Raw genomic sequence first — 22573 nt, 5'->3', positions numbered from 1 at the left:
GGACGCATGTGTACATTAGAAAGAAAATTAGTACCAAAGACGTCTCCTAGAGTGCGCGCACACGGATATGGAATATGATAACCTCATCGCAAGTAAATATTTTTAAAATATATTATCAATATTACCTTGACAATATTGCTGCAATATTGTCAGGGGGGCGGACAACAAACTATTGCAGCAATATTATTTCGATATTGTTAAAATATTGTTAAAATGTTTTTGACAATATTTCAGCAATATTTTTAAAATATTTCCGTGTTGGGCGGGAACTCGTTGAGGGAGTGGGCCCTTTTCTAGGCTCTGTTGTTTTTTTTAAAATAACAGTAATATATTTTTGTTTGAATAGTTATATACCGTGCCAGAGATACCGGAGCAATATTTTTACCCCAAGATCCACGGGCCCCCATTGGTCAAAATGATCGGGAAATGAGACGGAATGTCCCGGCGCGGCGATCGGCCAGAGAAGTTATGCTCCGCCTTGTGCCCTTCCGTCTCCGCATCTTCGCGGTGTGCGTGACTCTTGGGCCCACGCGACAGTTAGTGCCCGCCTCTCGAGGAACTTAAACACGGTCCCGAAGTTCGCGATTTCTCGCGTGACGCACCCAACATTTCGTTATTTGGATAATTAGATCAGTGATAGTTGTTGAAATCCGCTCGAAGAAAAGTTCAGGATACTCTTTACTCAGTGTCAATAAAGGTTCGTGTTTGTATGTGTTTCTTCACGTCTCTTTGTGATTAATCACCTGTTTTCATCGTTATTCTATTGATCGATCGGTCGGACACACTTATCAACTTGACTTCTGCATGATTCAGTGGCCCATATAGGAAATCAAGGGTTTAGCTTCATCTTCAAAAGTGGCATTCATGCAACACTCTGAGGTCAAGGCCCGTATCTCTGAGAATGTCAGGGAAACCAACCTGATTTAACACCTCCAGACTTGTTTTCTCTCTCTCTACTACGAAGAGGAAGCACTTTTGGCCCAAGTGCTACTGACGCGGGCCACTGCCCAAAGTCAGCAATGGTCTCTCAAATAGTCTTCTCATTATTAAAGGCGATTTGAAACATTTCACCCGATACCTGACATCCTCCGCTGGAGACAACACCCAACACCCCCCTCCAAAGGGAGCGCCCCGCGTTAGACTCCCAACCGAAATCCAGCATTGGACACAATATAGGGCGCTAAGAATATGAATCCGACCCTGAACGTAGGTACACTAGAATGTCAAACCGAACCGGAGTTTTAGAAGTCTGCGATTTTTACCTAAAAGAAAGCAGCTTTCAGCAAAGTAATTTATAAAATTTAAGTGAGCCATTTATGGAGCTGAAAATGATCTGATCATAATGCAAATTAACGTATTTTATTAAAACCTTGGAGACAATCAGCAACGCAGAATCTTTTTCACAATGAAATAATGCTTCAAAGATAAAACTTCTCCTCCTCAAATCCTCATTTCTCTAACTCGGGCGTATGCGTGATCACCCACGGGAGATGGGATCGTAGTAAAACTTATTCAGATTCTGAGCTCTCGATGCGAAAACCATATTTCTACTATTCAGTTAGAATAAATTGCGAGCTGGTCAATCAAATCACGCAAACCGGATGAGTAATGCAATTTCTCTGAAAAAAACTACACATACAAACAATTCGCTGAGCGAGAGATATTTTTTTTTAAAAAAAAACCATCTAATGAATAGAGAACCCATTTACAATCCAAAACTTTAAATAAAGGACACTTTTTTATGGCCTAAGTATAGAATTTTGCAATATACTTTCGCTTCCATCACCAGCGACCATACAGTTTTCATTTGGCTTGCATATGAGTTGTAACAAGTTTATGAAGTCGGCGAACTGACATACTTGCTTGCTACTTTGACTTTGAGCGGCCGATAACTCCTAAGACCGTGCAAATCTTGCTATGGAGCTGGTCGACCTTGGTCCAGCGTAGGAGCACAGAGGCCCAGACGCCCAGACGCGTCAAGATCCTCAAGCATCAAGCTGAGGCCTCACTAGGTGAATCATCACTCATCAGGCTGAGCTCTTATTATTATACGGCTGAGCAGTCAAGAGCGTGACCCATGATAATGTTTTCATCGTCGAGCTATTGTCCAATGATTAAATTTAACGAAAATAGGAACAAACAAAATGAAAACAAGCGGGAAAGTTCTAATACTGTCGTATTAGAAAAGCGCTCAGGTGTTAGTAAATGTATTTAGTGAAGAAAGGAAGTATAAACTCCGTCGACTCGGCTGGGAAATGGAAATAAAACATCAGCTGATAGCAAACAAAGGTTACCAAGGAAACCGTAAACGCGTTTTTTTCGTTTCCCGAAAATGATAGTCACCGTTGAGCTCATCAGGCGCGTTTTTTTTAGGCTTCATTTAAGTTCAACGATCAATTTCGATAAGAATTACTCTGCCACTAAGAAATTTTCTTTTAGACAAACGATCGAAACTACCTGCGCATTACGTTAAAAGCGTAAAATACGGTTTTCACAGCTTTATTCATTTTAAAAATGGACCCCCCCCCCCCCCCCCCAAAAAAAAGCCTACACATCGATGAGCTGGTGCGCCATTTAAACGAATTAGCACTAGTATACTAGTACTCTAGAGGCAAGTCGAAATCAAAAAGCGCTGCCTATCGGCTGAGCGCTTAAAAGGCCAATTGAACACCATTTTGCAATGGAAAAGAACCAACAGATTTTATCGCTCCATCTGTCAGTGCTTGATAAGCAGTTGCGCTCGCAATATTTTTCATGATTTTTTTCCCATATGGGCAATTGCAGAAAAATGGATTTAAAAAAGAAAATCATCGGCCTTGTGGCGTCGTTAGGCGGCATTGCCCATTTAAACACATGTATTTTAGCAGATTAGGTAATTTAGTCATATCTCTTTAATTGTTCATTTTAGAAACCAACGATAGTCACATACATGATCAGTTCACTCGGTAATTCCTTCTTAAACATGAAATTTACAACATTTTCGACACCTGCAAATTCTCTATGGGGCCGTTCATAAATTACGTAAAGCTCTTGGGGGCGCGGGGAGTGGGGTCTCTAACAGCCTTACGGTGCCTTACGAGGGAGAGGGATGGGAGGGAGGGGGCTGAGCCTTACGTAAGCTCTCCAACCTATATTTGGAGGAAATGAAAAATCCATTTTTCGTCGGTTGATAATAAAATTCAAGATAAAATAGAAGAAATCAGCACATCATCGAGTGCTGACCGATCGGACTAGGCTCCTGTCATTTCTCTTAATTCCCTTTTTTCCACTCCGTGGGGTGATCAGTAGTGACTTTATTCTTATGTCAACTTCAAAAGATAAAAAAATCTTCAATTTTGCTCTACGTATTTTAGTTTATTAAGCTGATTGCATCATTAATATTTCCTATGGACTTACTTCAAAAATTTAGTTTCGCTAATACAAATTTTGACCTAAAAATTTCATTATTTTTCTAAAAGAAAAGGTAATGCTTAGATCTGCGATAATTGAGAGGGGTGGAGGTCAGTCGAGCATCACGAAATTATTAGAAGGGGGTAAGGGGTGCCTTACGAGGGGGGAGAGGGATCTAAAAATGGGGGAAAAGCGCCGTACGTAATTAATGGATGGCCCCTTAGAAGCCACAAGCTCATTTTAGAAATCATTATGTGCTCTTAATGTTTTTACGCAGACGGGTGCTTTATATCCCTCTTTTTTCTTCTCTTCTTCGTTTTCCACCCCTTTTTCTTCTCCTTTTTCTTATTTTCCTCTCTATTCTTCTTCTACTCTATTCTACATAGGCTGTCCAAAAAGTACCGAGACTGGTTCCATAACTCAAAAACCAAGATAGCTAGAGGCTTGATCTTGGTCTCATTTGAAAGATCAACTCAATATCTATCGATTGAGACCAAAATCAAAACTTTCGGTCAAGTATTTCAAAAGTTACGACACTGTTTGTAAAAAAAATATCTGGACCCCCTACCGTTTTTAATGACTATTTTCTCTTGCCGGGAACACTCTCTAAATTATTAATGATCAGTGCACGGTTCTTTTGCAACTAATCATGGCAAAACCTAATTGATTTGGAAACACTGTCAAGCCGTCGTCGTCCGACTACGGGTATAAGGGTTCAAAGTCCACGGGGAAAGAATCAACCGTCGGTCAGCCACCCCTAAAAAACCCGGGAAATTTTCGGCAGTTGTTGACAGTTCACAGTGCGTGCGTGGTCTACGCTGCAGATAGTGAGTGATTTTGTTTCTGTGTTCGAAATTTTTGATACCACTGCTTTATCTCTTTCCATGATGGTATCAAAAATTTCGAACACAGAAACAAAATCACTCACTATCTGCAGCGTAGACCACGCACGCACTGTGAACTGTCAACAACTGCCGAAAATTTCCCGGGTTTTTTAGGGGTGGCTGACCGACGGTTGATTCTTTCCCCGTGGACTTTGAACCCTTATACCCGTAGTCGGACGACGACGGCTTGACAGTGTTTCCAAATCAATTAGGTTTTGCCATGATTAGTTGCAAAAGAACCGTGCACTGATCATTAATAATTTAGAGAGTGTTCCCGGCAAGAGAAAATAGTCATTAAAAACGGTAGGGGGTCCAGATATTTTTTTTACAAACAGTGTCGTAACTTTTGAAATACTTGACCGAAAGTTTTGATTTTGGTCTCAATCGATAGATATTGAGTTGATCTTTCTAATGAGACCAAGCTCAAGCCTCTAGCTATCTTGGTTTTTGAGTTATGGAACCAGTCTCGGTACTTTTTGGACAGCCTATGTATGTTCTCATCTTCTTTCTACCGCTCTCACCTGCGTATATTGGTACACCAACTTGGACACAGATTAATAATAGCAGTGCCATTCAGGGTCAGATTGGCCGGTGTGCTACAGCACCACCATCCCCCCCGCCCCCTCTCCCGGTCGCTTTTTATGTGCTCTAGATCCCAGGGGTCTTTGAAGTCTAAAAAACGGATTGAAAGCGGCCCTGGAACTGGAATTTTGGGTGTCATATGGCCCTTAAATTCTATGATTTAGGGCCCCTAATGCCCAGCACCCCAGGCTCCTGAGCTCTATTTTGGCCTTGGTGCCATTACATATGCTGCAGGACCTGCTCCAACTCAAACAAAATCATTCTGAGGGCAAATCCAAGTATTGGTTGAGGCCCTTTAAATAGTCACGAATCCACATAAGTTTTAGAGAAAACTTCACGGACATTTTTCAAAAGTGAAGGATGTGCGAGGATCAGCGATAGGAAATGTTCCAGGGAACATACTAGCATACCCATTATTTTTTGTGTCAATAGAGGGATACATGGGCCAATAGAAGGATGGGGGGCTGTACTGTCACGGGTTTAACAATCCTGCGGACCCCCTTTCCCCCCAGCTGGTAGCCCCTACCTCAAAGGGGGTGGGTAGACAAGGCTCTTAGCTGTGGTGAAAGCAACCTGTCTAGGAGAGGTAACTCCGAAATTAAACCCCGGTCCTGCAGGTTGGGGGTTGGGGCCGATCGGGCTGACTCCCCGATCCTCGGAGAAAATGTACAATGTCAACCCCCCCCCCCCCCCAAAAAAAAAACATATGCCTCGGTATCATGTGCAAAGAATGTCGGAGGAGAGGTTGCCCAAACAAGTTTTGGATTGGGCACCACCTATGGGAAGAGGCGACGGGGACGTCCCGTAAAGGGTTGGCGGCAGGGCGTTTCTGAGAAGATGTTGCGGTGTCAGTTGCCCGATAACCTCTGGGAAGGCTGGCGTATTTGGCGTTTGGGTGTCGTAGAACGCCAGAGTGCGTTGTAGAGCGACTTTATATGTATAGAGGAATCTTAATATTTAATTTGAAAAATAGAATGAAATTGTGAATCAACCACTGTACTAATTGCGAGGGGCGTTGGTTCATTTGAAAGGTGTTGTTCTCAATGCTTCGGGAAAACTATAAATTATTTTCTGGGGTTCGTCCCCGATTTTTAAATCCCTAAAAACTCATAAATTGGATGAGGGGAAGTAGGGGTTTTTTCTTTTTTGTTTTTCGGAAAAGTTTTGTTGCTACGCATCTTACTTTACTATTTGCTGTCTTTTTATCAGCTGTTTTCATTCAACAATCATCATTAAATGAGGTTACCTCCAACACTCAACTGCCATCAACTTACATTTTTCTTTTCCCACGTTTTTTTACGCTTTGTCATATTATCTCCCCGCGTTTTTTCTTTTCCAATTTTACCCCCAAATCGTGATTGGCTCCATATGTCCCTATTTCCAATTTTTCCTCATCAAGTCAATAACCTCCAATTTTTCTTTCTCATAACATTCATGTGGAACAGTAAGATGAAGAAACTGGAAAAAGAAAAAACTTCTGAAACAGGAAATACGGAAAACGGAAAGAGGAAGGAATAGGAACAGGAACTAGAAGAAGAAAAAGCGGAAGAATTGGATGGAGATAAAGAGGGAGCAGAAAATGAAGAAGAAAAAGAGGGAGCAGAAAATGAAGGAGAAAAAGAAGAAAAAAAGAAAAGAAAAAAGGAGGAACGAAAAAGAGAAGAGTTGAAGGAAAAATTGGAAAAAAAGCAGGGCAGAAATCGAAAAAGAAGATGCAACAATTAAAAGGAAAACAGAGTAAAGTATTTAGAAGATAAAAAAACCGATACTTAAAACTTAGTCTGAAAACAAAGGTAAAAGCTTAAAAAGAAGTTTGTATGAAGGTTTAAAAAAAATTTTAATTTAAAGTTTACAAAATAAACTTACAATTTTTGAAAAAAATTGTTATATTTATTACTTCAAAGAAAAAATTAGGACCAATTCAAAGACAAACCAGAAAATTAAATGAAAATAAATAAATAAATAAAAAAAGGACATGTGAAAGGGCAAGGTGTACATGAAAAATAAGGGGCTGCGAAGCAGCCCCATAAGCCCCTAGTACAATTGATTTTGGCAATGTTTTGCAGAAAACATGTCAGATTAGAATTTTTGTAGAAAAAAGAAGAAAAAAACAATTTTAAACTTCGAATTAAATTTTGAGTTTGTATAGTCAAATTCCAGTTCTTCCGCACACGGTCACACATACGTCAAATATTATTTAGCTCACGAAAGGCATGGGAAAATTCTGTTGATCGCAACCCCTGTAAACCATACCCGTTTCACGCAGAGTACGTTTGATGTTAAAACGTGTTAACGATTTTTTACAGAGGACACCACCGCAAACACATCATAGACATTGGACAAAGGAATGGAAGTTTCAATTTTGTACATGGGAAGCTGTTCACGTTCTACTGGAAAAAATATGAAGCTCGGCTGAAGCATCTAGATGATAGAGCACGATTTTGACTACGACTTCCCATGGTCAAGACTATTCAAGTCTGGAGAGGATAGTTTAGTAAAGCTCTACACCTAGCAAGATCTCAATCATGATACATCATATATTGATACTTCTTCTATCGTGTTTATCTGGTAAGTTCACAAAGTCTTCTTGCCATTAGCATTAGTGTCAACTGGAAAATGCACACCATCTACCCCTCCACCTTGTCATATCGGCTCTGAGTAGAATAGGGTTACAAATCGCGAACGTAAAGCTACTTCCCTCTCTCTTGCTCCTTATGAGCAATAACATTGCGCGATGACCAGCTTCAATGCTTTGAGACCATTCTTGGCCATTACAAGTCCCATAAGAATGTGTCTCATGAATTAGCCTAACGACACCGCCATAGCCTCCGGCACCAACATTGTCCGAAGGCAGTTTCCAGCGAGGACTGACTGGACTGGCGTTCGAGGGATCACCGCGGTTCATCGCGGACCGGAAACACTTGTCGCTCCGCATAACAGAACCGATGAATGATGGTTGGCCCCAGGCCTATGGATGGCCCAGAGCGGAGTTATTAATACGTGCTCTGGGGGTTTCGCGCCGTCGGACGGGGGAGGGGGGTGGATTTTAAGCTCAATGAGTCCGCGCGCCAAAGACACTGTTGCAACAGCCGGAAAGGGACTCGCGGCGTCCCGCTCGGTTTGAGGTTCGCTCGCGGAGAAGCGGCAAAGATGTCGTCGCGTCGGCCTCCGCCGGAAGTGCTGCGACGAGTCGCGCGGAGGAGGTCGCGGCCAGCCGCAGCCGCGGTCCCATCAAAATATCTTGATCTGTGTTTGATTAAAAGATGCGTCGTCGTGCGCTTAGTGGGGGGGGGGGGGGTTGTTGGATTCGGGATGCGAAATCTCCCCCGCCCCCCCTAACTCCACCCGTCGTCATCCTCGATAGAACTCATTGCAGACCTCACTTACGGGCGCTATTACCGCCCCCCTCCTCTCCCCCTCAGCGTCTTCGGAGCCGTGGGCGAAAATAGCGGTCGGTGTCCTGCCGCCGGCTTGGCCGGAAACGGAAGGGGATCCCTGGTGGCGGAAGTAAGGTGCATTTAGTGTGAAAATTTTGGACTCTAGTAATTTTGATGGAGTTGCAGTTCAGGTTAATTTTAACCCGTGCGGGTGTTCGATCTCTCGCTTTTGAATGAACTTCCTCTAAGGTGCAATGATCTTTTTTCAGGGTTGTGCATGGACATATCACTGGAAAAAAAACACATTGGATGTGGATTGGAGTCCGGACTCTTGAAAACATTGACAAGAAAAAATACTCTTGATTCAATCGGATTTTTGCTTGAATCAAAACGAAATCCGCTTAAATTAAAAGGCTTGGTTCTTGATTTAAGCTGGATTCTGATTGAATCAAGAGTACTTTTCCTTGTCGATGTTTTTAAGAGTCTGGACTCTAGATCCAATGTGTTTTTTTTTCTAGTGGTAGCTTTTTTCCTAGAGAGGCCTGCCCCTCCCCCTACAAAAATGATTCCCAACCCTAACCCCACTCATGGAGGGGATGTTTCTTTAGAGGGGGTCAATTCGTACATCTGCATTTTGATTAATTTTCCATATTTTGTTCCACTCGAGAGAAGAATCTGAATATCATAACCGGCAATTTCATCGAACAAATTTCGAGTAACCGGATAGTCCTTTTTATGCTTCCACTTTTCGATGGCAATTTGAAGGCAGTCAGTCAGTTGATTACTAACAGTTAAAAAGTATTTCGCAATTAGGAAGTAGTATATTTGGCCCATTTTAGAAACATCTTGTATGCAATTAGTTCCCTTGGGTAGATATGTCCTTTTACAGATGAGCCAGAAATAGTTAGTCCTTGTTGAAAATGTAGTCCAGTTTCTAAACGTATTTTATCGTACCGGACTCTCCTCTCCCCAGCGGTGCATCAACTTTGACTCTTCCTTAAGGTCCCCATTTCTTCATGGTTCTTTCTCAATGAATATAGGTATTGCATTTCTTCATGGTTCTTTCTCAATGAATATAAAAAAATTGAGGGCTTTCAGCTCGTTTACCAATTGTTAAGATTCAACAAACCACTTAAGTTCCTATAGCCAGAGCTCTCGGTAGACCACCATAATCGCTCGGCCTCGAGACTACTCATTGCCTCTCAGTGAGATCAGAGAGGTACTGCAATGTGATGTTCTTAATTTGTGCAAGCAAATGAAAGTTAAGCTGCAGAGAACCGCAAAAAATGAGAGGGAATATTTAAGAAAAGCTAAAAATAGTCATCGAGTTGAGCTTGTCGCCAGATCTGCATTCCTGAGGCATGATCACCAAAACTTAAGCCTCGTTTTAAAAATTAGGAGGAAAAATAACACATGACAGAGGTAATTAATTATAAATATGACAACTCTTTGACTAGTCAAAATCCTCTTTTCAGTCGATTCATATTCTCGGTCCCCACCCTTCTTTTAGTCTCTCCTTCTCTTTCGTCACTCCCTCATCACTCTACAAGTCAGACTCGCGTTTTCCTTTTTGATTTTTTGCCTCATACTTGTGCAGTTGTAGCGTTGCACATGCATGTGTAGATGCCTCTTAAGGCCTAGATACACACGGCGATTAATCGCCGCGTGTGAAAGACGAAAGCCAATGGAGAGCCTTGATTTCGATCCATTGACGTCGATATATCGAAATCAAGGCTCTCCATTGGCTTTCGTCTTTCACTCGCGTGTATCTAGGCCTTAACATCGGCAGAAATACGAAGCTCAATCGTGCGTACCTCGAGCGGGAAATTGGAAATTACAGAGACGAAAAACGTCAAATTTTCTCATGTGAGTTAAAAAAAAACTTGGGAATAATCAGTATCAACGGTGAGACTGCAAAAGTGCGAATCTCGGTTGCGGTGCTTCGAAATCTCCGATCCCCACTTTATTTTTTAAAATGAGACCAAACCATCAGCATAACCTGAACAATTTAGGTACAGAATATCCTTGATAGAGAGAGGAAAAATCACCGAAACTGTCAAAAAATGGCGTCCAGTCGCCTCCGTCGTTCAGCGGGCCGATTATTGAAGTTGATGGACAAAGCTATAGACAAAGCAGACAAGAGGGATATGGAGGGGTCCTAATGGTGGAGGCGAGTGGTTATACAATAGATAAAGGAGGTAGGTAACAGACTAATTAACAGCAACCCACGAGAGACCCTTTAGTTAGTCCATAATTTTCTCCCTTAGTCTATAGGGAGCATGCATTTCAACCAGTAGGCTCGCTCCATACTCCCTCTGTCTTCTTTGTCTATAGCTTTGTCTATCAATTTCAATAATCGGCCCGCAGGTCGAAATTGAAGTGTAACAGAAAGTCTGCAACGCCGCAAACCGAGATACGTGTATTTCTGAAGTTTCACCATCGATGTGTTCACCGTGTTCCACGCGAAACTTGTATGAGAAAACATGGATTGTGATTCTTGGTTTCTTACCTTGTCTAATGGTTTTCAATGGTGCTGGGGCAAGCTCAGACTTTTGCAAGCAGCAGCCTCGGCTTCAATTTGAGAATCATCGTTCGCAAGAATGTGTCGGACCTTAAGCGCAGAGTCGACCGAGCATTTTTCATCGAGAAACTGAGTCATCGTTCAGAACGAGCGACACATGGTTAGACATACATTTTATAGTGACACATGGCCATAAACATAGGCGGAGCCTCCTCTTCGTCCCATCCGTGACGTTTGTCGATGTCGACACTAAAACACGCATCGCTCTCGCGGGTGCTGAGAGAGGAACCATGTTTTACATTCGAGCGACTCAAATCTTGAAAAAATTCCTGGCAGCGTCCGCGATTGACTTGTAGCTTTCGCCCGCGTGCAAGGGTTCAGGAGGTCTCGCAAGATAAAGTACCGCGAGGATTTGGGAATGAGCGTTGGGGGCGTGTGGCGATGATTTTTGTTGATAGGTATTAATGGTCTTCCGTGAATTAATATCTTTTTTAATGTGCGTGATTCTAGAAATTCGAATTCTAGCGAAGGTAAACAATGAATGATGGACGTTATACTAGGTGTTGACTCTCATTGAGGTTTTGATCATCCCGCTAAAGTTTAAATACCTGGACTGAAAGTCGGTGGCGAAAGTCACATAGTGCGTAAGCCAATCGCGATGTTTCATCGTCTCCATTGTTGTTTCATTTAACTGAAGCAAAATCGATGAACATTATCGTGCAAAATTCTCATAGAATATTCTGCGCGAGATGAAGGAAACACAGTAAAAATTTGGACTAATTTGGCTCGTTTTCTTGTGGGATAAAAATTTGACTAGAAATTTGTCACGTTTCAAAGGGGCCGTCCCTAAATTACGTAACGCTCCAAGGGAACCGGGGCTTCGCTAGCGTGACGCGGCGTTTCAGGGGGTGGAGAGGGTATAGAGAAAAGCGTTACGTATAGCGAGTTTAGGTGATTATTTTCGAGTTTCTGTAGAATTTTTCGTCGGTCTTCCTGAGAAGTTTCAAAGAACCTCGAAAATATTCTTTACAATACTTTCATTTTTCCTCACTAAATAGAAACGCCACTCCGTCCTGTAAATGGAGGGTGATATTTAGATTATTTTTTTTCGAAATTGGGAGGGAGCCCGAGCAAGCGTTACGTAACTTTTCAAGGGAGATCGAGCACAGCATTACAGAGCGCTACACTGCCGTGCTAAGGAAAAACGCCGTATGAACATTCGAGAGTTGCCGAATTTCCTTCAGTAAAATGATTATTTTTCAGGAAAATTATGAATATTTTTCCTTGAAATTTTGAGACACTTTTGATCAAATTACAAACGAAATTATCTGAAAAATTGGCAGAAGAATATTTAAAAATTTTCTTGAAAATTAGTGATTTGCCTATGGAAATTTGGTAGGATCATACGGCGTTTTTCCTTAGCATGGTGGTACAGGGGACTGGTAAGTGCCAAAAACTGCATAAGCGTTACTTAATTTAGTAACGGCTGCAAACCAAGAAGCATGCTCTTCGACGTTCACTGTCATTGTGCTTTCTACACATCTTACACCTCTGGATGAGGGTTGTATCGATATGGCCTTTAAAATCATCCTGAGTGTGACATATTAAGAGTGTCCCTCTCCTCCTCTTTCCGTTTGTTCCCTAGTAACATGAAATCTCATAGCGCTGATCTCCCTAGATAGTGACTGAGAGTTTGGGAATATTGTCTTTATGTGAGTCCAAACGCACATCATGGTATGGACTAGTATTGTGAAGGTAGCAACAACATAATGTTAACTTTCTACCCACTCTTAACTTGCGCAGAGAACACAAATGTAAACATTTTCTGTGCGGAACCCAAAAATTGCCTTCAAATTTGAAAATTTCCCTTTAAATTTTGTTTTTTGGTTTGCAGTCAAATTATTTCACTGCGTTACAAGAGAAGTTGGTTTATCTTGCCAAAATATAACTGCTGTTCACATGAAGGGCACATGTGCGGAGCCGAAAAACCTTGAGGCAAATTCATAAGGGCTGGTCAGGATCAAAATCTAGAGAAGGTCACGTTTAAACACTAGATTTTATTTTTTAAACCATCCATGATGCTACATTTAAACCACGTAGTTGAAACACCATGAAATCCACTTAATCATCGACTCCGAGAGTCCTGTTAGTGCGGCTTCGAGTTAAAACTGCGGAAAAATCCGCCGATTTTAAAACAGCTCAGACCGTTTTCAGGCGCCTAGCATATAAATATTACATATACATTGCTGAAATATTGCGTACAAGAATGCTAGAGGAGAGGGGGCTACTTTGCAAATCGTCACAACGATAAATTTGCGGCGAGAAGTGCGGATGCTCAGTAAATGAGAGTATTTATGACGCAGTTCTTCCTGCCTCGTCCTTGTTCACGACACGCTGCCGGCCTGTGGAAAAAAGCCGTATGACCATTTTGGCGTTGTGAAATTTTCTCTGATGAAATCAAAATATTCTAAAAAAAATTGTGATTTTTTTCTTTGAATCTTCAATAAAATTTCGATCACGACTTAATCTAGAATATCTTAAAATTTCAGAGGAAAATATCGATAACTTTCTTTAAAAATGGACGTGGTTCTACCAAACAGACCTATGTGGAAGTGAGAAATATGGGGTGTGCTCGTTAGTCTCTTTGCGTAAGAGTGAATGATAATAATCAAGCACCAGTGACGTCAGCGACGATGACGGGAGCAACGATGCCCGGCAGCGTGGTCTTTAACTCATGAGCCCTGTCCACAAGGCTCTCTTGCCATGCCCGCGGCTCATGAGTTCCGCACTCAGTTGCACATAGGTCTGTTTGATAGAATGCAATATCCCGCTTTGCCAATTCTTCAAAAGGAACCACGCCCACTGACCACATTGCTTCTTATGCAGATTTCTAGAGCACACCCCACATTTCTCACCCGCACATAGTTCTGTTTGGTAGAAATACGTCCAAATGAATCTTTTATGGAGGGAAATTTGGTAACATCTAGGATGTTATCCCTTAGCACGGCAAAACGGCTTTGCCTCCCGGGGTCCGCACCCCCCGACACCGATTTGTATCGGCAAGATGTGACGGCTGCGCTTTCGAGAAGTCTTCAAAGCAAATATCGTCGCCCTGCTGACACACAGTCGTAACCACACTCCGCCATGAACCCTGTCGTCCATATGATTCAATGCTTCGCCAGGCTCATCTCAAATTGCAGGTACGCCGTTTTGCCAGCCAAGCGACGAAATGTTGTCGCGTGTCGCCGTCTTCGCGTCGCGTCGTTTGTAACGACCTCCTCCCGCGGTTAAATGGAGCGTCGTTGAAAATATGAACTCATGTCCATGAAAAGAGACCATGTATATATTCTGGTGAACCCGGTCAAACTCGTTGCTCCATGCGTTTTAGGGCTCAAATGAGAGTGAACGTAATTTTTTCCCGAAAATATACAGGTTCAAGAGCAGATATTGAGCAGTTTCCCTCGCGTAACTCAAGAGATCGCTCATTCAAGCGGTGAATTATCCGCACACAAATGGTTGAAGTAGAAACAAGCGTGAAGTTTCGATCGCCGCAGGAGAACGAGGAAAAAGGAGAGGGAGGTGTGGAGGAGATGCCAATGGGGCGACTTGGTAGAAATATCGTCACTTCATTGGCCTAGGCTGCCGTGCTAAGGAAGAACCCCGTATGAACATACGAGAGTTGCCAAATTTCTCTTGGTAAAACACGTATTTTTGACGACATCATCACATTTTCTTGAAATTTCAGATATTTACGTTAATTGATACGAAATGTCGAACTTTGAGAAAAAAAATTCACAATTTTCCCTGTAAATTTGGTTTTTATCGAAGGAAATTTGGCAACGTCTGAAGGCTCACACGGCGTTCTTCCTTGGCACGGCAGTAGGGGCGTCACGCGTTCCTGTAATTCCACGTGAGCCGCGGAGAGTATGCAGGTATATGGAAAACAGGGTTCCCTTGAAAATAGAGATACGCCCTCATGTCAGACAAGCGACTATGTTACTCACGAATTGGACCGGTTTCGGCAGAATAGCACCAAGAGTGTGGATAAGTTTATAAGAGGAAATCGGGCCTCGTGGATTTTTAGTACAAACCATGACAAAAAATCAAATACATTGTTTAAATGGGAAAATTCGCAACTTAGTAAAGTAATATGAAAAAACCTGGGTCATGTTTGTACGATTTATTTTGAATAGAGCAGGCTAGGCTATAGAGACTATCATCTGTTGACGGCCGCAAAATTATGAATATCAACCCAATAGAATGATTGAAGGAATTGTGACAAAATTGAGATTATAGATGGTCAGAGAGCTATTCTGCTCTGCTAAGGAAGAACGCCGTATGAACATTCGAGAGTTGCCAAATTTCCTTCAATAAAATGTTAATGTATTGGGGAAGTTATGAATATTTTTCCTTTAAATTTTCAGAATCTTCAGATAAAATTGCGAACTAAATTATCTGAAAAATTAGGAGGAAAATATTCATAAATTGACCAGGAAATTCACGTTTTATCCAAAGAAATTTGGCAACGCCTGGTGGTTCATACGGCGTTCTTCCTTAGCACGGCAGTATTGTATTAGTAATGATACGAGTTAAAGAGGGCAACCACTCCTGATCAGCCGATTGGTAATGGTACTTGGTCCAATTAATCCTCATGAAATTGTGATGTGTAAGTGGGGTCTTTAATTCTGATGTGGGTTGCGGCTGTTTCGAATCATGTAAACCTTCCGGTCATCATCGTATCAATCATACTCAACTCACTTTACTCGAAAGTAATTCTTGTGTGCCACGGGGATCAACCGCTGACCACAAGCATTGTCGTCCATCCATCTTATCACCTATCAGTTTTAATATGAGTAACCAGTTCACTTAACATCTAAAACTTTGCCGTTTAAGATTCTTGTAGGCTGTCTTATTAACTATCGGGCAGTGAATATTGCAGCACCTGAAGAAAGAAATTCCATTGAAATGCACTATAATGAGGCGACCCCGTACTATTCGGCTCATGTATAAACGGTTCATGTATCGGTTTTGATAACTGTGCCCTTGGCACATGCAACCGATTCCTTTCTACAGACTATTCATCCTTCCAAACTAACAGTTCACTTTGCTTCTGGTTTGGGAGTTCGATTATGTGAACCAACATTTTTTTTTCAAGCTAATAGAAATCACCGCACACTGCGGCTCATGTGACTGAACTTTTTTTCCAAGTGTAACCTCTGAATATTTCAATTTGAATTTAATAAATGTTTCGTTCTTCAGCTATCGATGGCCTCGAGAAGGTGATGATACAGATTCCACAACTGGTTGCACCAGGTGACACCATTACTCTCCGATGCTTGTATCAACTAGAGGGAGAACCTTTGTACGCAGTCAACTGGTACAGGGGCTCTCAAGAATTTTTCCGATACGCGCCGAATGTGCTTCCACATGGGCAGGTGTTCCCGCAGGCTGGTATTAATGTTGATGTAAGTACACAATGAATGTAATGATGATGTCAGTTGATGTTGAGTCCACAAAATAATCACATTCAATGATTAGCGGAGGCCACCGATTACGTGATCACTTATACGAGGGTTCAAAGTAATGGTCGAAAATTTACGCATACGTATGAAATCTATAAAATTTCGGTACACGGACTTTATGTCCACTTTTTTTACGTCCACAGACTTTTCGTCCACAATTTTTACGTCCACAGTAGTTCTAAAGCCCACACTGTTGTTAAGTCCATTACTTAAACGTCCACTAAGTTAAGTCCACAAATGTAAAGTTCACTAAAATCAAATTGAAGCGTCATATTTTAGTCCGTGTGTAAAATTATATTGACAATATCGAAATGAGAAAATTAAGAGAGAATGAGGTGTTGTTATCGTAACTCATATTTTAAATGAAATGTTAATTTCTTCTTTCGATTCATCTTTTCAAATTGTCTTTGGTAAATACTTGGTTTCATTTCTATCCTTGAAATTTCCGATTTAAAATATGCCTTAAATGTACATTCTTTTTTTTTAAATGAAATTGATTACTTCATTTTAAAAACATTTACATTTTTAAAACGTGGTAAATATTTGTAAAACCATTTTCAAGCAATGGCATCGATATGAATCTCAATGAGCCGTAGTTGTGATGAAAGAAACTATACAAACATTAATAAAAGAGGAAAAAAACTAAGAAGCACACAATTTTTTGTTTTTAACTTATTTGTACATCGACCTCCTTGAGTCAAATACGTCCAATTTTGAGCGTTTAGTTGTGCTTTACACCACGCTGCAGCACAGTAAAAGCCCAAAACATAAAAGAATAAATTTGAATGCTTTGGAAATCATTAAATTTGACACGGAACCACTATTATATTTACAAAAAACACATTATATTTTCCAGTAGTACATATTTCTTTTTCATCAGTTTAAAAGGGAATAATCAATGCAGGGAGTGCAAACATTTCAAAATAATGAGTTGAAAAACGCTGACTCCGCGAGTTTAAATATTAGAGCCTAACACAGAGCGGAGCGGCGTGTCAGCAGCGCAGAACGCGCATTGACGCCTACAAACCTAACGGGATACTTCACGCATTGCGCAACGCGTGAGGTATCCCGTTAGGTTTGTAGGCGCCTATGCGCGTGTCACGCTGGTTTCCTGCCGCGCCGCAACGCTTTAAGCAACTATTTCGCGTCAGAGGCGTTGCACAGTATCCTACAAGATTGAAGGCGCACGAAATAACTAGTTAAAGAGGACTTTCAATTTTGACTGCATCTGTTACTGAAAAATGTTTAATTTGGCATTGGAGCGTTTCCTAGGCTCCCGCTTTGTTTTCATTTATCATATTCGTACAGTGTACACATGAACATATGTTTTTATCTGCTCTTAGAGTCTGTTCTCTTTCATGACTTGATTCATGAATGAAATGTTTTTAAGAATGACGGTAGTAGTATTATGCATTTATTTTTGAGGTGGTTTCTGTCATTTAAATGAGAAGAAAAAAATGTGGACATAACATGTCCACAATTTGGATAATTTTGGACATATTCATGGTTGGACATTAAATCGTGTGGACTTAATAAAGACTGGACTAAACGTTTAGTGGACATAAATAGCGGTGGACACTTATTTAATGGACGAAAGGTAGGTGGACAAAAAGTCCTGGAAGCAAAATTTCAAGGGATGAGAACGGCTGTTTTCTTCGTACAAAATGAAGCGGGAGTGAGTTTTTTTGAAATCCCTAATCGAGATACAAAAATCTAAGTTTAACCATCGATATAATCAATTACATATAAAATTCTCTCGACTTGACTCGGCAAGCATAGTTCAATATCTGCGGAAAACAAAACCAATGTATATTCGAAACTGGTCAACATTTTTTGTCATCCAATAAAATCGATGTATAAACCGATCGAATGTAATAACCTAGTTGATCTGTTCATCTCCGAGAGTTTACACATTTTTGAAGGGGCTTTACAAATAAGCAAAACTGGGAAAAACGAGAGAAACGGAAAGAAATGAGAGCGAAATTAATCTCGTGGTCTGAGGAGCAGTCTGTGAAATAGCGGGACAATGTCAAACACATAAAATAAAAATTTGGCAGAATACCCACACGTTATCAGCCTCTCATGCACATTCGCACGATGGCTTTGTTTTGGCTCTAAGCTCAAGGCAAGGTGTGTGTATTAATGATGTGGCTTTGTTTTCTGTCTTCTTTGAGTCTATGTTGAATCGTACTCTCGAAAAATAATCACTGTCGAATTCATTTTTGAACCGAAAAATATAGTTCTAAATATAATGATGGCAAAATCAGTGATACAAGAACCAAACAAATACTTCACAGAATATTCACACATCGGCATACATGCATGCTCACTCACAAGTCTGTTCTCAGCCTGTTTTAGTGGAAGTATACATTATACAGTATACAACAAATTATTCAAATAATCGATTGATCAAGTAAATCTAACTTTAAATTCAGTGTGCCGTGTTCTATTAGTTTGAATGAACTTTTATGTTTCACTGATGATTGAAAACAATACAAATTTTATACCTTTATACTCCATGAACCATCGACTCGAAATGTTGTCGATGAATTCCTCTCAACCGCGGAGTTCTCCCCCCCCCCCCCCCCCCGGTAACGTAGCAACTAGACTGAAAAATATATCCTAGGCTATGGATTTAATTCATGGTTTTTAAAATCACCTTGCTGAATTTTTATTTATGTATTGCATGCCAATTTTGTCGTATCGAAGTCGTTAACTTCTACATAGTTGCATATTCCCAATTTAGAAGGCGTTTTATCCGTCGAAAAAGGGCCCTATGTTACAATCGTCACTACAAATACTAATTAAAAAATGAAACTAGATACAAAATACTATTAAAAATTCTTGGTACCTTACGAGAGCTTTGTTTTCATCGACGCCCTTAGTCCATATTATTTGAACTGCAATTTGCAATGAGGAGCCTCTATTCCTGGATCATTACAGTGTTATAAGTTTACTTATGCTACAATGGAAGCGCCGGAAATAGTGGCCCCTTATTGGAAAACGCAGTGCATTCGGTCAATATATTTTTGACAAGGAGCCCTTTTAATTTCGGAGACAAGCTTCCTCTTGCTACTTTATTGCAAACTGAGAGTCCAATTTTAGGTGTCTATTATACTGTCCTACAGGTGAGCCAGTCTGGACCACACTCTGTTGTTTTGAAAGACGTTCAGCCGTACATGGCTGGAAAATATAGGTGTGAAGTTTCTGCAGATGCTCCACATTTCTCTACGGAGGTCGTTGCTGATTTCCTGAATATTACCCGTGAGTACACACGTCAACCTTTACATCTCTACTTAAGTGGACGTATTTCTACCAAACAGACCTATGTGGAGGTGATAAATATGGGGTGTGCTCTAGAAAGCTGCATAAGAAGCAATGTAAAAGTGGGCGTGATTCCTTTTGAAGAATTGGAAAAGCGGGATTTAACATTCTATCAAACAGACCTATGTGCCAACTGAATGCGGAACTCATGAGCCGCGGGCATGGCAAGAGAGCGTTGTGGACAGGGCTCATGAGTTAAAGAAACGGATCCGCGGCTCGGAGTCTCCATCGTCGCCGCTGACGTCATTGGCGCTTCATTATTCTCATTCACTCTTACGGCCAGAGAACTAACGAGCACACCCCATATTTCTCACCTCCACATAGGTCTGTTTGGTAGAAATACGTCCAAGTAATGAGTAGTACGCACCATACTACACCACCGTACCGTGCTGAGAAAATTATACTCACGTGAGTCATAAGTTGCCTGACATATTTTACCTTCATACTGAAAGACCAATCATTAATTTGAATTAAGAGTATGCTTTCCATAGAGCTCTCCTCTTTCCAAAAAAATATCACGAGACATTTGGTGAGGTAATATTTCAAATAGAGCTCTAGGCAGCAATGATCTGAAAACGATAAACTAAAAGTCGCTCCTATTTTTCAAAATTGCACTTTGTCTGATGCCAGAATATCTGTCGGCCAGTTTTTAATCACGAAACTTTCTTTGTACAGTTCCACCTACGGGAAAGGTAAAACTCCAAGTTGATAAACTTCACTATTTCGTCGGCGAAACTTTGAGGGCTGATTGTACATCTGCACCTTCCAAACCTGCCGCCAATATAACTTTCTTCTTGAACGGGAAGATGGTAAACCCATCCAAAACTGAAACACACCCGACCATTGATCGGCCGTATTACGTCACGACTGCAACACTGTCCACAGTTTTGGATAAAAGTTTCCCGAGAGCCATACATGTTCTCTGCCAAGTCAATGTTCAAGATAACTTCAAATCGAGTGCCGAACGGTTTGTCACCATCACAGAAGAGATTGATTCTTACGATGAGTTCTTTAGATCTCGTTCTGCTAATTCAGGTAAACCAAGATATGATTTTAAACAGAAATAATTTGACACTATGAAAAAAAAAGAAAAAAACAGAAAAAATGCGTAACCCCAACTCCCCTTGCCTGGCTCCTCTAGCTTTCTTATCAAAAAACACCACTGGGGCACTTCATCATTTCTTCTCCGTAACTTAGTAGGTCCTGTCAAATGAAGTTGCTTCAGTCACAGAGCTTGGAACACTACAGCAACCAACGATTTCATTTTCCCGTTTCGGTTTCACCCTCCTGCGCCAAGTAACCCTTTCAGTTGGACCGCATTTTGCAATTTAGAAACACTATTTCTTACTCTTTGTAGGAGCAACATATGTCTTATTAATTTGTCTACGCAGATGGTTGCTTTTACAGATGAGTTAGAAATTGCAGTTCCTGATTGCGAAACGAATTTCAATTTGTGCATCATATTTTGCACACTATTTACGAAGAAGCACCAAAGCTTTTATTACGGCTTATAAATAACATGTAATTTTTCCTCTTCCTTCCTTCACAATGAGGAAACAATTGCTCCCTTCACCTCGAGTTGGTGAGCCTACCTGTATTAATAAAAAAAAATCTATCTTTTTACTAGAGCCGGAGATTCGGCGAACAAAATTAAATTGCTAGCCTCAATTGAATGGTAATTTGCAAAAGTAATCGTGATCAATTTTTGGCGATTATTTGAAAATAGTGTAACCACACTTATGGAGAGCCTCTTTATAAATATACAGTCATGTACTCAAAGTTCAGTGTGTGTGTTTGGGGAGGCTCCTCATGAGATGTTGTCATGCCGGTACGTAACTCAACACTGTCAAAAATTCATTACGGTCGTTTTTGCAGACCAACATTCAATCGAAGTGCTGGACGTCAGCTTGGCATGCTCTCTGTGCCATTGCAAATCTCAATACTGGGCAAATAGACGCATTTAAATTGAAAGATACTATATCCCATCTCACATGAGCCCAGAAAACCGTAAGAATACAGGGCTCAAATCACAATGGATATAGGTTCTTTCAATTTAAATGCGCCCAAATAATTTTCTAGGTTTTCATTTGCTCATCAATTCGTCATTAATTTATTTGTTTCTTTCCCCCAGGAACGCACCCCATTGGAGGATTGATAATTTTGTTCCAAATTGCTGCATTCCATTGGCTAATGTATTTGGCACTGGTACCTCTGAGATGACATTGATGGCAGCATAATCGGAAACCGATGGAATTTTCCGTCAGAATGCCTTGATTGTTATTAAATTAATTTTCTAGTTGTTGATGATTTAAGTACTACAGGGACTTAGAATTGGTACCTAACAGAATAGGCTTTTAATACGAGCAATCGTGATTTTACGTGTCAGCGTTCATCGCGCTACTTTCGGGGCCAGTGTGTTGTTGTTGTGTTGTCTTCCTAGGCTCTTCTGTTATGCAACTACATAGTGTCATAGATTATTTGTCACTCGCTCTATCTAAATTAGATATTTGCGATTTTTCTAAGATTGGAAGCTGAAAACTAGGAGTCTAAGATTCGCTGATGATGTGAAAAATATCCTCAAGACGCATCATCGGGTGTCCTTTCTGACACTTTAAAAGTATCTGTATAAAGTTACAACACGCCGCATCTCTTTAAAGAAAAAATTTCCTGGGCCAAGCTCTTTTCTTGTCTAAGTATTATGAATATTATTAATTTTGTATCGAATCCAACGTACAAAGACAAACACGTCACCTCTTCATCCAACTGCTAAGTAAATTAAGTACTCTGTCGTCAAATCATGTAGGTACATGTTTTTGTTATTTTTTTATTTATTTCCTTATATCTGTGAATATGTACATACAAATAAATAGACTACGATTTTATTCAATTTTTACATTTCATCGTGAGAAAATTTTCAGAAAGAATTCACATTTTCATAGGATTTCTAATCATCAACATTTCCTTTCTCCTCAC

General features: G+C 40.7%; 1 protein-coding gene across 1 annotated transcript; it reads left to right on the top strand.

Moving 5' to 3' along the window:
- The first annotated feature begins 493 nt into the window (after nt 1-493).
- On the top strand, nt 494-22035 carry LOC109031652 (uncharacterized). The gene is made up of 6 exons (XM_019043296.2): nt 494-697; nt 7163-7424; nt 16014-16219; nt 19405-19540; nt 20276-20635; nt 21732-22035. The coding sequence occupies exons 2-6, from the start codon at nt 7382-7384 to the stop codon at nt 21818-21820; spliced, it is 834 nt and encodes a 277-aa protein (XP_018898841.2). The 5' UTR covers nt 494-697; nt 7163-7381; the 3' UTR covers nt 21821-22035.
- The last annotated feature ends 538 nt before the right edge of the window (nt 22036-22573 follow it).

The sequence above is a fragment of the Bemisia tabaci genome, chromosome 1, assembly GCF_918797505.1.
Source record: "Bemisia tabaci chromosome 1, PGI_BMITA_v3".
Classification (NCBI taxonomy): Eukaryota; Metazoa; Arthropoda; class Insecta; order Hemiptera; family Aleyrodidae; genus Bemisia; species Bemisia tabaci.
The sequence above is the reverse complement of the archived record's forward strand: the minus strand, read 5'-3'. Positions and strand labels throughout refer to the sequence as shown.